The 12877-nt window shown below is 45.9% G+C and overlaps 1 protein-coding gene across 6 annotated transcripts in view; it reads left to right on the forward strand.

Moving 5' to 3' along the window:
- Window positions 1–8044: 8044 nt before the first annotated feature.
- Window positions 8045–12877, forward strand: part of FN1 (fibronectin 1) — a 52843-nt gene continuing 48010 nt past the window's right edge. For all 6 annotated transcript variants that reach the window (XM_058809640.1, XM_058809639.1, XM_058809641.1 and 3 more), the window contains exons 1-5: window positions 8045–8255; window positions 8477–8605; window positions 10070–10207; window positions 12036–12167; window positions 12273–12410. In XM_058809640.1, coding sequence (XP_058665623.1) covers window positions 8096–8255; window positions 8477–8605; window positions 10070–10207; window positions 12036–12167; window positions 12273–12410 — 697 coding nt within the window. In that variant the 5' untranslated portion in view covers window positions 8045–8095. The remainder of the gene's footprint in view (window positions 8256–8476; window positions 8606–10069; window positions 10208–12035; window positions 12168–12272; window positions 12411–12877) is intronic.

The following is a 12877-nucleotide window of genomic DNA, read 5'->3' on the forward strand; positions in this document are numbered from 1 at the left end:
TCAGACACTGTTTCTGCAGGAGCCAGGGGCATAAAGGGTAGGGCTGTATGAACTCAGGCACTGGGACACCTGAATTTACTGCCTTTCAATGAGATTCAGGCTCACCAGTCTCTGGGAGCTGGCCTGTCAGACAATCTTAGGTCATAAATAGGATATTTATGACCTCCAACACATGGGAGGTAGATGTCCTTAGGCTGGCCTGAGCCCCCTGCATTTCAGAGGGGCTTAAACAGCAGCACCCAGAGCCCAAAGCTCTGCCACATCTTACAGCAATGCTGGTAAAACACTACTGCTTTTTCTGTGATCTGTAGGATTCTGTTGGCTTAAAGATCTCTTTCCCATACACAGGTGCTCCATCTTCTGTAAAAATTCCTATCAAAGCTATGTGTCTCTCTTCCCACTTTGACTTCCCTATAAGAAATGCCTCAGGCTGTTTTATTTATGAGACTTATACAGGCCCTTTGCAGCCTGCCATTTCTGTGTCCCCGTGCACCACTGAAAAAAAATTTTAAAAAAGGGAGAAGGAAGAGTCCATCAAGAGATAAATTCTTTGTGTAGCACTAATTTTCAATACTACACATGACATTTTTGACTGAAAATTAATTGAAGAGACCTTCTGTCAAAACTTTCCCTTCATTTTATGAGCACCTAATCTTCACTTTACAGTAATGCACTCTGTGGAAAATGTGAATGTTGTTCCTGGAAAGTGAGCTACGACCTCTTTCCACATTGTATATAAATCTGGAGACTATAATCAGATGCAGAAGCAATGTATATCTCCAGACTCTAAAGCTTCTACCTTCCCCAATAAATCTTTCAGACATAGAATAGACAGCAAGTGGGTTTATACTAATCCTGCCAGATTAATACCCCAATCTGATGATATGTATTTAGGTAATGTTTACTTCAATTTCTGCATGACCTGGCTAAGCAAAAATGTGCCTCCAATAAATATAGCTGGCTTGGGACATATTCAATCAGTACAAACACCAGATGCATCATCAAGAGCTTTGGGATATTTGTTTTTAGCATATGACCAAGATATGATGCATCTTTGAAACACTTCCTACTTCACTTAATAATAATGTTCAGCTTTTTTGGTCTTGCCAGAAGCTATCCTGGACAACATAAAGAGAAACTTTCCTCTTCAGACAGTGTCAAACTATTCAGGCTTTTTTTTCCCCTTTAGAACAGCTTTTTTCCCCCCTCTGTTTTCATACCTATGGAAATGGTAATCATTACTCTAGAACATTCTGCTAACAGGCTGAAATTCTGCACCTTTTAAGAAAAATGTGAATTTTTTTTCTCAGTTCAAGGGGCTGGACTGCAACTACCTTATTGCAAGATAAGAGATTTAGTTTTCCGTCCTTTACATGGCTAAGTACCTGCCTGGCCACTGCTCCCATGCCATTACAGGAAAAGTGTAGCCAAGAAAGTCTAGGCCAAACTATGAAGCACTCAGAGGTGCTGGCTGGGCTTGAGAGGAGAATTCTGCAAGAGAAGAGATGTGTCTGAATCACCAGCTTTCCTGCAAAACACTGTGAAGCTTTAAATCAGTGTGTAAGTGTTTGGAAGTAGTGAAACAGATTCCTGGAATATGGGCATGGCTCCGTGTTCCAGGCAAACTGACTTGTTTTCACTTGTGATGTCCCAGTGGAAAACCTCTTGCAGCATCTCTAGCTGAGCCAGTCCTTCACAGGGCAAGGCTGAATCCTATCAGTGATAAAGTTTCCATTTCCACACAAACTCCTTTGCTGGGGCTGTATCAGGGTAGATAGCAAAAAGAATGATATAAAATGGCTCATGAAAACCATGTATATTTATTGTTACTACACTCATTCATCATCTCAAGAGTGAGCACACTGCAAACTCTATAAATGCTGTCAGAAAGGCAAATGAAGTGAGTGACAGCTGTTGGAAAGCTCCAAATCTGTATGATTTCATGGATAGGTGGCTCACTACAGACTGAAAATACGAGCTCCAAACCAGTCCAAGATGTAAAGAATCCCCAAAACCAGAACAAGAATCAGAATCGAAAAACATATGCAGACTAATATCAGTTTTCAGTGCCAGGGGAAAAAAAATCTAACTCACTATAATCAACAGCTGAAAGTAAAGAAGGAAGTCAAAGGATTAATGACAGAGCAGAAATTTTCTGAGTCAGTATAGGAAGTCCTTTGCCATGAGGCCCAAATTTCAACCAAAATGAATCCAAGCACAGCTAGAAGATAATAGGAAGCCACCCCAGAAACAGTTAGGCAATGAGACATTAAGACTAAAGTAGCTCCATTTGCCAGCTTGAGTCCCATTTAGAGGTTTCCAATGGAAGTGATGGGAGGAAAACATAATTTCAATACTGATGTCTATAAAGAATCAAAACTGTCCCTTGGCAAAGCTCCTCAGAGAAGAATCATACCTGTAAGAAGCCCTGGCTTCAGACTAATTGTGAGTTGACATTGACACAGAATGAAACTCCAGCCTGCTTTATTACAATTTCTTGCTAGAAGCTCAGCCTCCACAGAGGGTTTGAATAAGTCAGAAGCAGCCCTTCTGCCTTATTCTGGGCCTCTCTCTGGGCTGGATTCCCATCCACAGAAGAGAAAGAGTTGTGAAAGTCCCACAGGAGAAGTGACACTATTGCTGGGCCATAGAAACGGCCAAGTTAAAATAAATACATCAGAAACCAAGGAACATCTTGCTGGCCTGGACCACCGGAAGGCAGAGGGTGGAAAAGCAAGAAGAAGAAAGTGAGAATGAAGACAGGGAGAAGACTCAAGTTCTATCCCAGAAGCTGGGAAGTATAGAGTAGGAGGCCAATGAGAACTTCTGGGCAGGGCTGAAAAACAAGTGAAAGTGAGAGCTTCTCTCATCTCTGAGAATGCAGCCAAAAAATCAGATTATTTACAGTAAAAGAAGAAGAAGGAAACGAAGAAAAAAAATTTAAAGAAAAACTCCTCAAAACTGACAGCAAAGAACTATCCACACTCTTGGCTCCATATAATGTTGGGTGGAAGGGTAAGAAAGAAACAGGGGACAAACTGCAGCTTGGAGCCAAAACATTTCCCTTCTGCATGCTCCTGGCTCAGTTCAGCCCTTTGTGACTCTCAATTTCAACCCCTTATGCACTCCCCTATAATCATCATAATATGTGGCTGTTTGCTTGCTCAGTGTATTCAACTTCCTCACAGCAAGCCAAGCTCAACCCAGCACTAACATTTATTTCTGGATTGTAACCAGGCCTGCCTAAAACCAAACAAGACTCAGTGTGGTTTGCCATATTCACTGGGAGAGAATAAAAGGAATTGCACTCAAACACCAGGGTTTGTGGCCAAGTTCACCTCATGCTGCTGGTGGTGATATCACCGCTATTTCACTTTGCTTTAGTATTTTTAAAAGTGCTGTGGAAAAAGGGAGGGTTTCAGGTCTGTTTCTGGGCTTTGAGGGAGATGCAAGTGATCCTAACAAAATGGACATAAGTGACTGTTGCCCTTTCATTAAAAGAAAAAAACCCTTTATTAGTCAAAAGTCAAATTATTGTTAGAGACCCGTAATGACTAAATAAAAACAGCCAACAGAATGTGAGCAGGGCAGAAATCAACTGGGAGATGGAACAGCCCTTGAGACAAAGTAGTTCCAATTCTGCCTAAAATAACATTTTTTAAGAGCTGGCCCCACTGTGCTCGGTGTGGGACACTAAGCCAGGTCCCAGAGTCCCAATCAGCAGTGCTCTTGACGCATCCTGAAACAGAAACTCAGAGTTCCAGAGCTCTCCTGAGAGTTCCCAGAGCTGCTGCAGAACTCCTGAAACAGCAACTCAGAGCTCCAGAGCTGTCCTGAGAGCCCCCTGAGCTGTTGCAGAACTCCTGAAACAGCAACTCAGAGTTCCAGAGCTGTCCTGAGAGCCCCCAGAGCTGCTGCAGAACTCCCTGTATGAGCATCAGGATGGGGTATCCAAAGTATTTAGGGCAGCACAGGTAGGATTCAGGCATCTGTGCAAGTCTCTGCCAAACATCTCAAATGTGATGAAGAACAGGTTTTGAGCTCTTTGAAGCTGGTGCTGCCCATCTGGAAGCTTCACCAGGGAATGAGTGTCCCATGCCACTTGCCTGCCAATTCCCATTGTTGTGGGTCTAATGAGAGTTCTCATTTTTGTTGATGTTTTGGCAACAGGAAGCACGTCAGGATCTCAGGTTCTGTTCTTAATTCACTAGTATGTGATGTAAACACCTCATTGAAAGTTGGGAAAACAAACAAACAACCTGAAAGCCCAGGAGAACTCTTCTACCCGGGAAAGAATGGAAATCTCTTCCCCCTTGCCCTCCAAAGTTGCTCCCCTGATTTTGCAGGGAGTGGCTCACAAGGGTTAAAAGCCTGGGGCTGACAGTACTGCAGACTCTAATGCAAAACAAGAGCTGTGGCTGCAAACTTCTCAGCACTGGCAAACTACAACGATTTGGGTAGACCAAACTAAATCTCCTAATCCACGGACAGCTAGAGAAAGGAAATGCATTTTTCTGTGTTGATGACACTGAACAGTTCATTGGGAAGCACTAGGGAGGAGGGAGAAGAGAAGGAATTTCCATTGATAGTGCCAGAGATGCAGTTAATGTCCTGTCAGAGAGCATTTATACCCCATGAAATTCATTCCTGTGCTGAGTCCCTGAAGCTGCAGCTAAGAGGCAGAAGGAATGGATTTCATTTCAAGAGCCCTGTTCCGGATTCCTGGATGAGACACTCAGCAGTGAATGAAGCACTGTGCAGCACAGCCTCAGCAGCCTTGAAGTGAATTTTGCTGTGACCTAACAAAAACCACAGACTTGAAATTGTGATGATTCAGAAATTTTCAGCTCGCAACAGGGGTTCTTGCAAAATATTTGGGAACTGCAGGAAGCGTTTAATGGTCTCCCTGTGTCAAGGAGAGGAATCCTGACCTTTTCTCTTCATGGTTCCTGTTCCTTATAAGCAATAATTTTAGAAGGATATAATTAAGCCCAAGTGGGCTTTTTTTCTAAGGTTGCTTATAGAATAACAAGTGACTTGGATTGGTCCTTTGTGTACTGATTGACCCTCTCTTTGCTGTTGGAATGTGCTGAAGAATGGCTACAGGGACAGACCTTGCTCCCAGTCACACGTGTGGCTCCCTACAAGTGTGTGCAGTAAAGGAAATCAAGTGGAGAGGTTTATCTGCAGAGCAATACAATGGAGCAAGAAAAGTCAGGAGAGCCTTATAAGGGTATGTGCCTTTCCTAGCCAAGAGTCAAAAAGGTAGGATTTCAGTAGGGAAAAAAATTTGAATAGACCAAGAACATGAATCAGAATACCAATGTCTAAAGCAGAGGTTTGGGACATTCCTAACCCTTATTTGGATGCAGAACCCATGAACGGGTGGTTTATAAATTCAAACTGATGTCATCTGAAGGAAGATTTCAGGTGAATCTTCCTTTCATTTCCTGTTAGCTTGAGGGACAAACTGACAGAGGGACGGACAAAGAGCTACATCCCTTTCCTGAAATAAGAGACATCTCACAAAGTTTAACAGCATGCAGTATAATAATTACTACATGCTTGTATTGTAATTACTGTCAGAGATTCCTTTAAAAAAGAAACCAGGCTGTTCCAAATAATTTTGAAATACTACTTGTAAGACTATTTCTGCCAGCTTGTAAATGATGGCTATGCAAGAAACTAATTTGAGCATCAGTGGAAATTATAATTTTGTTTTATGTTCTTCCAGTAATGTTTTCTCAAACAAGGATCTTACATTTGTCCCTGTATTTGTGTAACTAATTCTGTGGAAAGCATTAGCACAGTCACACGCTTGCTGACACCGTCTTTTCTCATTCAAATTTCAGACAAACAGTTTTCAGTTTGTGTAAGTACTTATACTGCCCTTGAAGACCTAAGTGCAGTGCAAAATTATGTGAACTGGACTTAAAGTAGACAGAAATGAAGTTAATGTCAATAATTTAACTTTCACGGGAACTATACCTGATACATGAACCTTTTATTGCCACTTGCAAATAATTGCTAAAAGCAGATATTTCTTCCTCATGTTTGCTTATTCCACTGCATCCTGCTCCTTAGGTAGTCAGCTCTTACATTTAGCAGATTTCCCTGAGCAAAGTTTACATATCATAACCCTGCTGTCCTTGAAGGCTTCTCATAACCCTTTCCTTTTCCATGCCAACTGAGCTCAATTAGCAGCTTGGTCTGGTCACACATTCATTGGCTCTATACTCAGTAACTGGAAAAATGATCTCAAATTGCCTCCTCATTGCATGTATGGATGGAAACTCCTCTTTTCCCTCTTTTCCACTCATTTCCACTCAGTAGTTCTTCCTTTGGAGCAAGCTAGGTAAAGTACATCCAAAAAGTAGGTAAAGTACATCTCAACCAGCAGCATTTTCTGACTATGTGCTTTTCACCTGGCTTTTATCAGAGAATTCCAGACATAAGGTGGAATGTGAGATGGAATTTGAGGATGACACATCATATCTTAGGTCTCAGAAAAGAAGGAACACTTTCTGAAAGCAGGTTCTCATTTCAAGAAACTGGATATTTGCTGGTTTGTGATGCTGTGTCCTGCTTCAAAAGCTAATACTTACCCTTGCTATGGCCACCTAAGTTCTGTGAATATTATGTGGGATAATGTGTGTCTGGTGACTCAAAAATTAGATAAATTTTAAAAAAGGCTGTGCAGTGGATCTAAAAATAAAAATTAGGAAAGGTGGGAATTAGCTCACCACAGCTCACCTCAATTGCCAGGTCAGGTTTCAATTTCCAGTAAGTTTTCAGCAGAGTAGCTTGTGTAAATGTATCTGTGGGCAATCCTCATACAGGGGAAAGGAAATTTCCTTGAAAAGAGATACCTGACATCACAAGTAGGTGTTTTCCTGGAATGGAGCACGTTCTGGATCAGTACTCTGCCTGCTGCCATAGCCTTCATCCCAGCAGTGATGTTACTGCTGGCATGTCAGTAAAGAGAACACAGAGGGTTTGCAGGAAGTGGAACCAGAGCGTGGGGCTCAACATGCTGAAGAACTCTTATGGAAAACTGTGGATGTGCACCTTAAAGATGTCTGGAAACACTGTAGGCTTCTTCACACTCAGGTTTGTCTGAAGAGTTGCTTTTATACATTGGGAACCGCAGCAGACTTTTTAGATTAACAATCCCTTTGCCAAGACAAAATAAGTGTGAGAAGCATGAAGCCACCTTCCTGTATGGTCTGAGCTTGGGTGCTGGTCCAGGCAGCGTACCAGAATGGGGCATGCACTGTGTTTTGCTCACTGGCAGCCTGAGAGCAACACTTGCTGTTCACACTCTCTGCTTTGCAGTATTCCTTCAAACCAGGGAAAAGAACCCCTCCCCACAGCACCAGAGATGCCCATGGGAAGAAGACAGATGGAAGAGGTTGACAAAATTCATGTACAGCAAGGTTACATTGGGGCATCACATTGAAGAACCCTTCTACTTAACAAAGGTTCAACACCTAGTACTTCTTTCACTTTTTTTTTTTTTTTTTTTTTTTTTTTTGTTCTCAGAGTTGATTTTGGACAGCAAGAAATAAAGTCAGACAAAGAGGGTGTTAAATTTATTTTGAATGGAATGCAACGACACCGATTTTTCCAAGCGATGTGTGAAAGCTTTTAACCTTGAGTTGCCAGCAGTAGATAAAACATCACTCAGAGTTGCTATTCCCAACCCGTATGTCACACCTCACCTTCTCCCCCGTGCAGAACATTACTCCTCCTGAACGGAGCAGTATCCGCTTACAGGCAGCGCTGCTCCACGGGAAAAAAAAAAAGAAAAGTTTGCCTCTCCCTTCAAAAAAAGCCATTTTGTTCAGCCAGATGTTCTACAAAATGGCACGGCCGCTGTGCTTGACGGGGGCCGGGCCTCCCACCCCGGCGGGGCTCGGCGGGGCGGTGGCGGCCCCCGCCCGGCCCCCGGCGGCCCCGAGGCCAATGGGCGCTGGGGCGGCGGCGGCCGCCTCCTCCCGCCCAGCCCGCCCTATATAGCGCCCGGCAGCGGCGCCGAGCCGTCCGTCGGGCTGTCCGTGCCGTGCTGAGCCGTACCGAGCCCAGCCGTGCCAGGATGCCGGGCCGCACCGTGTGGCGGCTGGCGCTGCTCGCCCTCTGCCTGGGCGCCGCGGCGGCGACGGGGGGACAGCGCCGCGGGGCCGGCGGCAAGAGCCGGCGGCAGGCGCAGACCCAAACCACCTCGCTGCCGCAGAACACCGCCGCGCAGGGAAAGCGTGAGTACCGCCCGCGGGCACGGCAGGGGCAGGGCACGGCGCGGGGATTGGCACGGTGGCCCCGGGGCGCTTTGTCTGACCCCCGAGCTCGCCCCTCGGCTCGGCGGAGCCGCACACGTGTGCGCCCCGCGCCCCTTCCCTCCCGGCTGCCGCCCTCGGTAACGCCGAACTTTGCTTTCTCTTCCCCCTGTGCGTCCCCGTTCCTCGTCCTCTCCCCCCAGAGACCTGCTATGACAATGGACGGTACTATCAGATAAACCAGCAGTGGGAGCGCACTTACCTGGGGAACACTCTGGTCTGTACCTGCTACGGTGGGAGCCGAGGGTTCAACTGCGAGAGCAAGCCCGAACGTAAGTTTGGTGGCCCCTTTTGTCTGCGCCGAGACCCCAGCGCGGCTTTTGGTGCCGAGTAAGCCAAGCCTTGTACGAGTTAGGGCTGGCAGCCCAGGCTTTCCACTGAAGTTTGGTACTTAGGGTCAGTAATGGGATCTACACTCAATTACACTGAAGATCTGGCTTGGGATTTTAAGAAATGCTTTTCATTAGCGATGGGCCTGCCACCAGAGCCCTGAGCCAAACATCACTCATCTCTCTGGAGGATTGGATCTAAACATTAATTTTGGAGCCAACCTCTTCTTTATAATGAACTGAACTGACTCCTGGACTCGCACGGGGAAGTTCAAATCTGGAGTCACTTTGCAGCTCTGGCTCTGCTCTGCTTGATTGCTTCACCCCAACTTTTCATAGCTGTGCAGTGTCGTCAGCTTGTTTAAAAATATTTCAACTTACAACTTTCCACAGCCTCCCGGCCGTGCTGTGAGCTTTCTATAATTGAGTGTAAAATGAGATTGTTTAGTCTGTACAGAAAAAGTTTAGGGAACGGAAAGAAGTTTAAATGCAAAGTCTGCTGGAGGATGCGTCTCTCCAGGATTCGGTGTAGTTCAGTTTATCAGATGCAATCTATCTGTATTTATTGGGCTGAAGCCACTGGTTTGCCATAATTCCTTTATGTTGCTCTGGAGATAGAAGAGATGAAAAGCTGGTTCCTGGCTGATAGCGTTCATGTAAGACAGATGTGAGCATCTCAGCCATCTGTTCTGCATGGTTTGTGTGCTGCCTTTCTCATGACTGGAGTATTTTAAGGAGTACTCAGTCCCTTTACTCCATAAAAGAGGGTTCAATCTACTTTTCCTTCCCCTGCAGAGATTCCCAAGTTTTACAGTGTTGAAGTCCAGTAGGAAGTTTTCCTTATGATACAATGAACTTTATCTGTCCAGAAGTGCAGAAAGTTGTTCTGCTTCACATCTCGAGTCTGGTGGCAGCACTGATGTTCTGTAATCACTCACCTGTGCATCAGTAGTGAACTTTGCTGTTGACTTTGGTGGGACTGCTGCAGAATTTGGGATTAATCTACACAGTTTTTGCTAATTCAGAGTGAGGAGGATTAGCATGACAAAGCACACAGTTTCCAGGGGTTGTTTGCTCCCTCCTGTCTTCTCTCCTGTTGGCTTCAGACAGCTGGGATTGATGCTTTCAGGCATGCCTGCCATGTGCAACTTTTGGTTCCCTGAGGGAGGGAAAAAGAGGTTATTGAGGTTGTTGAGCATCATGGGGGCCTTGAGGGGCCAAATTTCACCCAACTTCCTCTCTGCTGTTTCATCCCATGAGGAAAGAGGAGACTGATAGACATTTTTCCCCAGGATAAAAGGAGTATCTGTGTGAGGAGGCAAGGAATGTGTTTCTGTTGACTGTGCATGTTACTGGTGTGGTTACATGAAGCTGATTATTTGATTTTTATTTTTTTCTCCCTCATAGCTGAGGAGACTTGCTTTGACAAATACACTGGATCCACCTACCGGGTTGGGGAGACCTATGAGCGCCCCAAGGACTCCATGATCTGGGACTGTACTTGCATTGGAGCTGGACGTGGGAGAATCAGCTGCACCATTGCCAGTATGTAACTAAGAGCCTCTTCCTAGACCTATTGTTCCTTAGAGTCATATTTTCCAGAGCAATTTACACACTATTCCCAGTGCCTGTTAGCCACAGTTGCATTGGGGTTTAATCCAAAGCCCACTAAAGCTTTAAAATTAAAAGTCCTTGTGCGGTGTACATTTACACAACGAAACTCGTCTTTTATTTAAGAGATCAAGTGCTATGTCCTATGAGGAAGCATAGGTCAAAAATTACTGTTAGTGTCCAGCCATACAGTCTAGTAACTTATGTACAAGAGTGCGTTACATCTTCACAGGTGCAAGTATAAAAGTAGTTTTTTGACTGGAGAAAAAGTCTGCTCTGCAGCTGATGGGTCAAAACAACACAGACAGCATTAATGGGACTACTCAGAATAAATGATAATAAATGAATGTCACCTGATAACCAGTCCTTCATCCTCCAAAAATGTCATTGACCACTGGTCTCTAAGGGAACTGGGATTTGATATCCAGACAGCAGCTTAACATGTTTCTGCAACTCCTTTTTCACTAGCCTGACCCATACTTTCCTCTTGCTCTTCCCTCTCTTCCCTTGGTCCTTTCTCCCCAGCTCCTGTTTCACATCTCTGTCTGGAAATCCTTTCCTTATTGAGTCACTGAATTGTTCACAATTTCCCCTTAGTTCATAATTGGACTTTCTGTGAGCCCAGAGGAAGATTGCTGTATGTCAGGATTTTTAGACTGAGGTTTCAAAGTCTCTGAGGTACCTTTTGAGAAAAGTCTTGCTGTTAAAAGTATCCAGTTTCTTGTTTAAGACACACATGCAGACTTTAGTAGTGTTCCACAGAGGACTCGGAAACCAGCCATCATTGTAGCATGGGAAAAAAATAATGCATTAAATCTAACAAGTGAAGCTGGAGCCCTTCTGAATTTAATGGCACTTTATTGGGCAGGGATGATAAGTGTTGTAAGAGAAAGAGTCAGTAAGGAAATTGCGAGTGTAAGAGCAGCCTTGTTTCCTCATCATCAGCCTGGTTTAGAGCTCACTGGAGAGTCTCACTGACTGCAACTGGCTTTGAATCAATCTTCAGAGCGCTGAGATTCCCTGCTTTCACAAATGAGCCCACAAAACATTTTACTGGTTCTTACTAAATGATGGGATGTGGCTGTTTTTTTCTTTTTTTTTTTTCTTTTTTGTCTCGGATTCTTCCAAAGAAACAAACCCTGTGTTTGCAAACTGCCCTGCACCCTGCTGCCCTCCCTCAGCCTGGGCTGCCTCAGAGCTGTGGGGCACTGAGGGGTGGGAATCTGCCTTCCCAGGGCAGGCTTTCCAAACCCCAAAAGAGGCCTGATTTCTCACTAGGCTGTCACAAAAGAGGCACCTCCTTATCCTCCACGTGCTGTCCTGGCCACCATGTCCCTTATGAATGGCCACAGAGAAGCCCAAGTGGCACTGCCTCAAACAAGATGGAGGCAAACCCTCTCTTGCCAGCCCTCAGCCTGAGGGCAGGATCTGAGGGAGAAGCAGGGCCTCATCAGTCCCTGGCACTCCCTTTTCACCAGCCGGGCTTTGGCTGGGGTTTGGAACATGGAGAAGTTAGCTGAGGGGAGAGGACAGGGCTTGGGAAGTGCAGAAAATAGTGGGCTCCCACAGAAAATGGCGGGAAATGTTGAGTGCCATTTTACAGGCTGATGTCCCCCCTCATTCTCCTCAATGTCCCTCCTCCTTCTTGCTGCCCCTTACCCCAGCTGACCCCATTTGCTCCTGGCCAGATAGCCCTTACCTTGTCGCCACCATGCTGTCCCTGGTGTGTCCCTCACCTCGGCTCCCCTGTGTGCCACCACAGATCGCTGCCATGAGGGCGGCCAGTCCTACAAGATCGGCGATACATGGCGCCGGCCCCATGAAACGGGCGGCTACATGCTGGAGTGTGTGTGCCTGGGCAACGGCAAGGGCGAGTGGACCTGCAAACCTGTGGGTGAGTGGCTGCTGCTTCCTTCTCCCTGAGGGCATGTGGGCCCTTTCTCCTCGTCCTCCCTGTGGGAATGCCCTGGGCGGGCTCTGATGCGCTTTCCCCTCACAGCCGAGCGATGCTACGACAACACGGCCGGGACATCCTATGTGGTGGGAGAGACCTGGGAGAAACCCTACCAGGGCTGGATGATGGTGGACTGCACCTGCCTCGGTGAGGGCAGCGGCCGCATCACCTGCACCTCCAGAAGTAAGTGCCAGCCTCCACTTATTTTGGCTTACTTCTTTTTCTTTTTTTACTTATTTTTCATCCTGCATGGGCAAGGAAAGTTATTCCTTCGTCTGCCCTGTGTAAGTAACAGTAGTTTGAGAGGGACAGGCATCCCCTGAGGAATGACGGGAAGCAGATGAAGGGACAGAGGCCTGTGGTGGTGCCCCGGTCACCATTTGCAGTCTGGGAACACTCCTCAGAGCTGGTCATCGGTGCTGGGACAAGGGTGCCTGGATTATTTGGGGATTTAATCTCATGGAGAGAGAAGGGTGTAAGAGATGTGTATTTCAGCTGAGCCACAGCCAGGCATCTCCCAGGAAATCAGGGAAATGGCTTGGCCCACAAAATGGCAGAGCATTTAGCCCAGGACATCCATTTCTGTGCTTTTGAGGAGCCTTCTGAGGGACAGTCAAGTGGTTTTTAAGTTAAATACCCTTTCCAACAGC

The sequence above is a fragment of the Ammospiza caudacuta genome, chromosome 8 (genome assembly GCF_027887145.1).
Source record: "Ammospiza caudacuta isolate bAmmCau1 chromosome 8, bAmmCau1.pri, whole genome shotgun sequence".
NCBI classification, from domain to species: Eukaryota; Metazoa; Chordata; class Aves; order Passeriformes; family Passerellidae; genus Ammospiza; species Ammospiza caudacuta.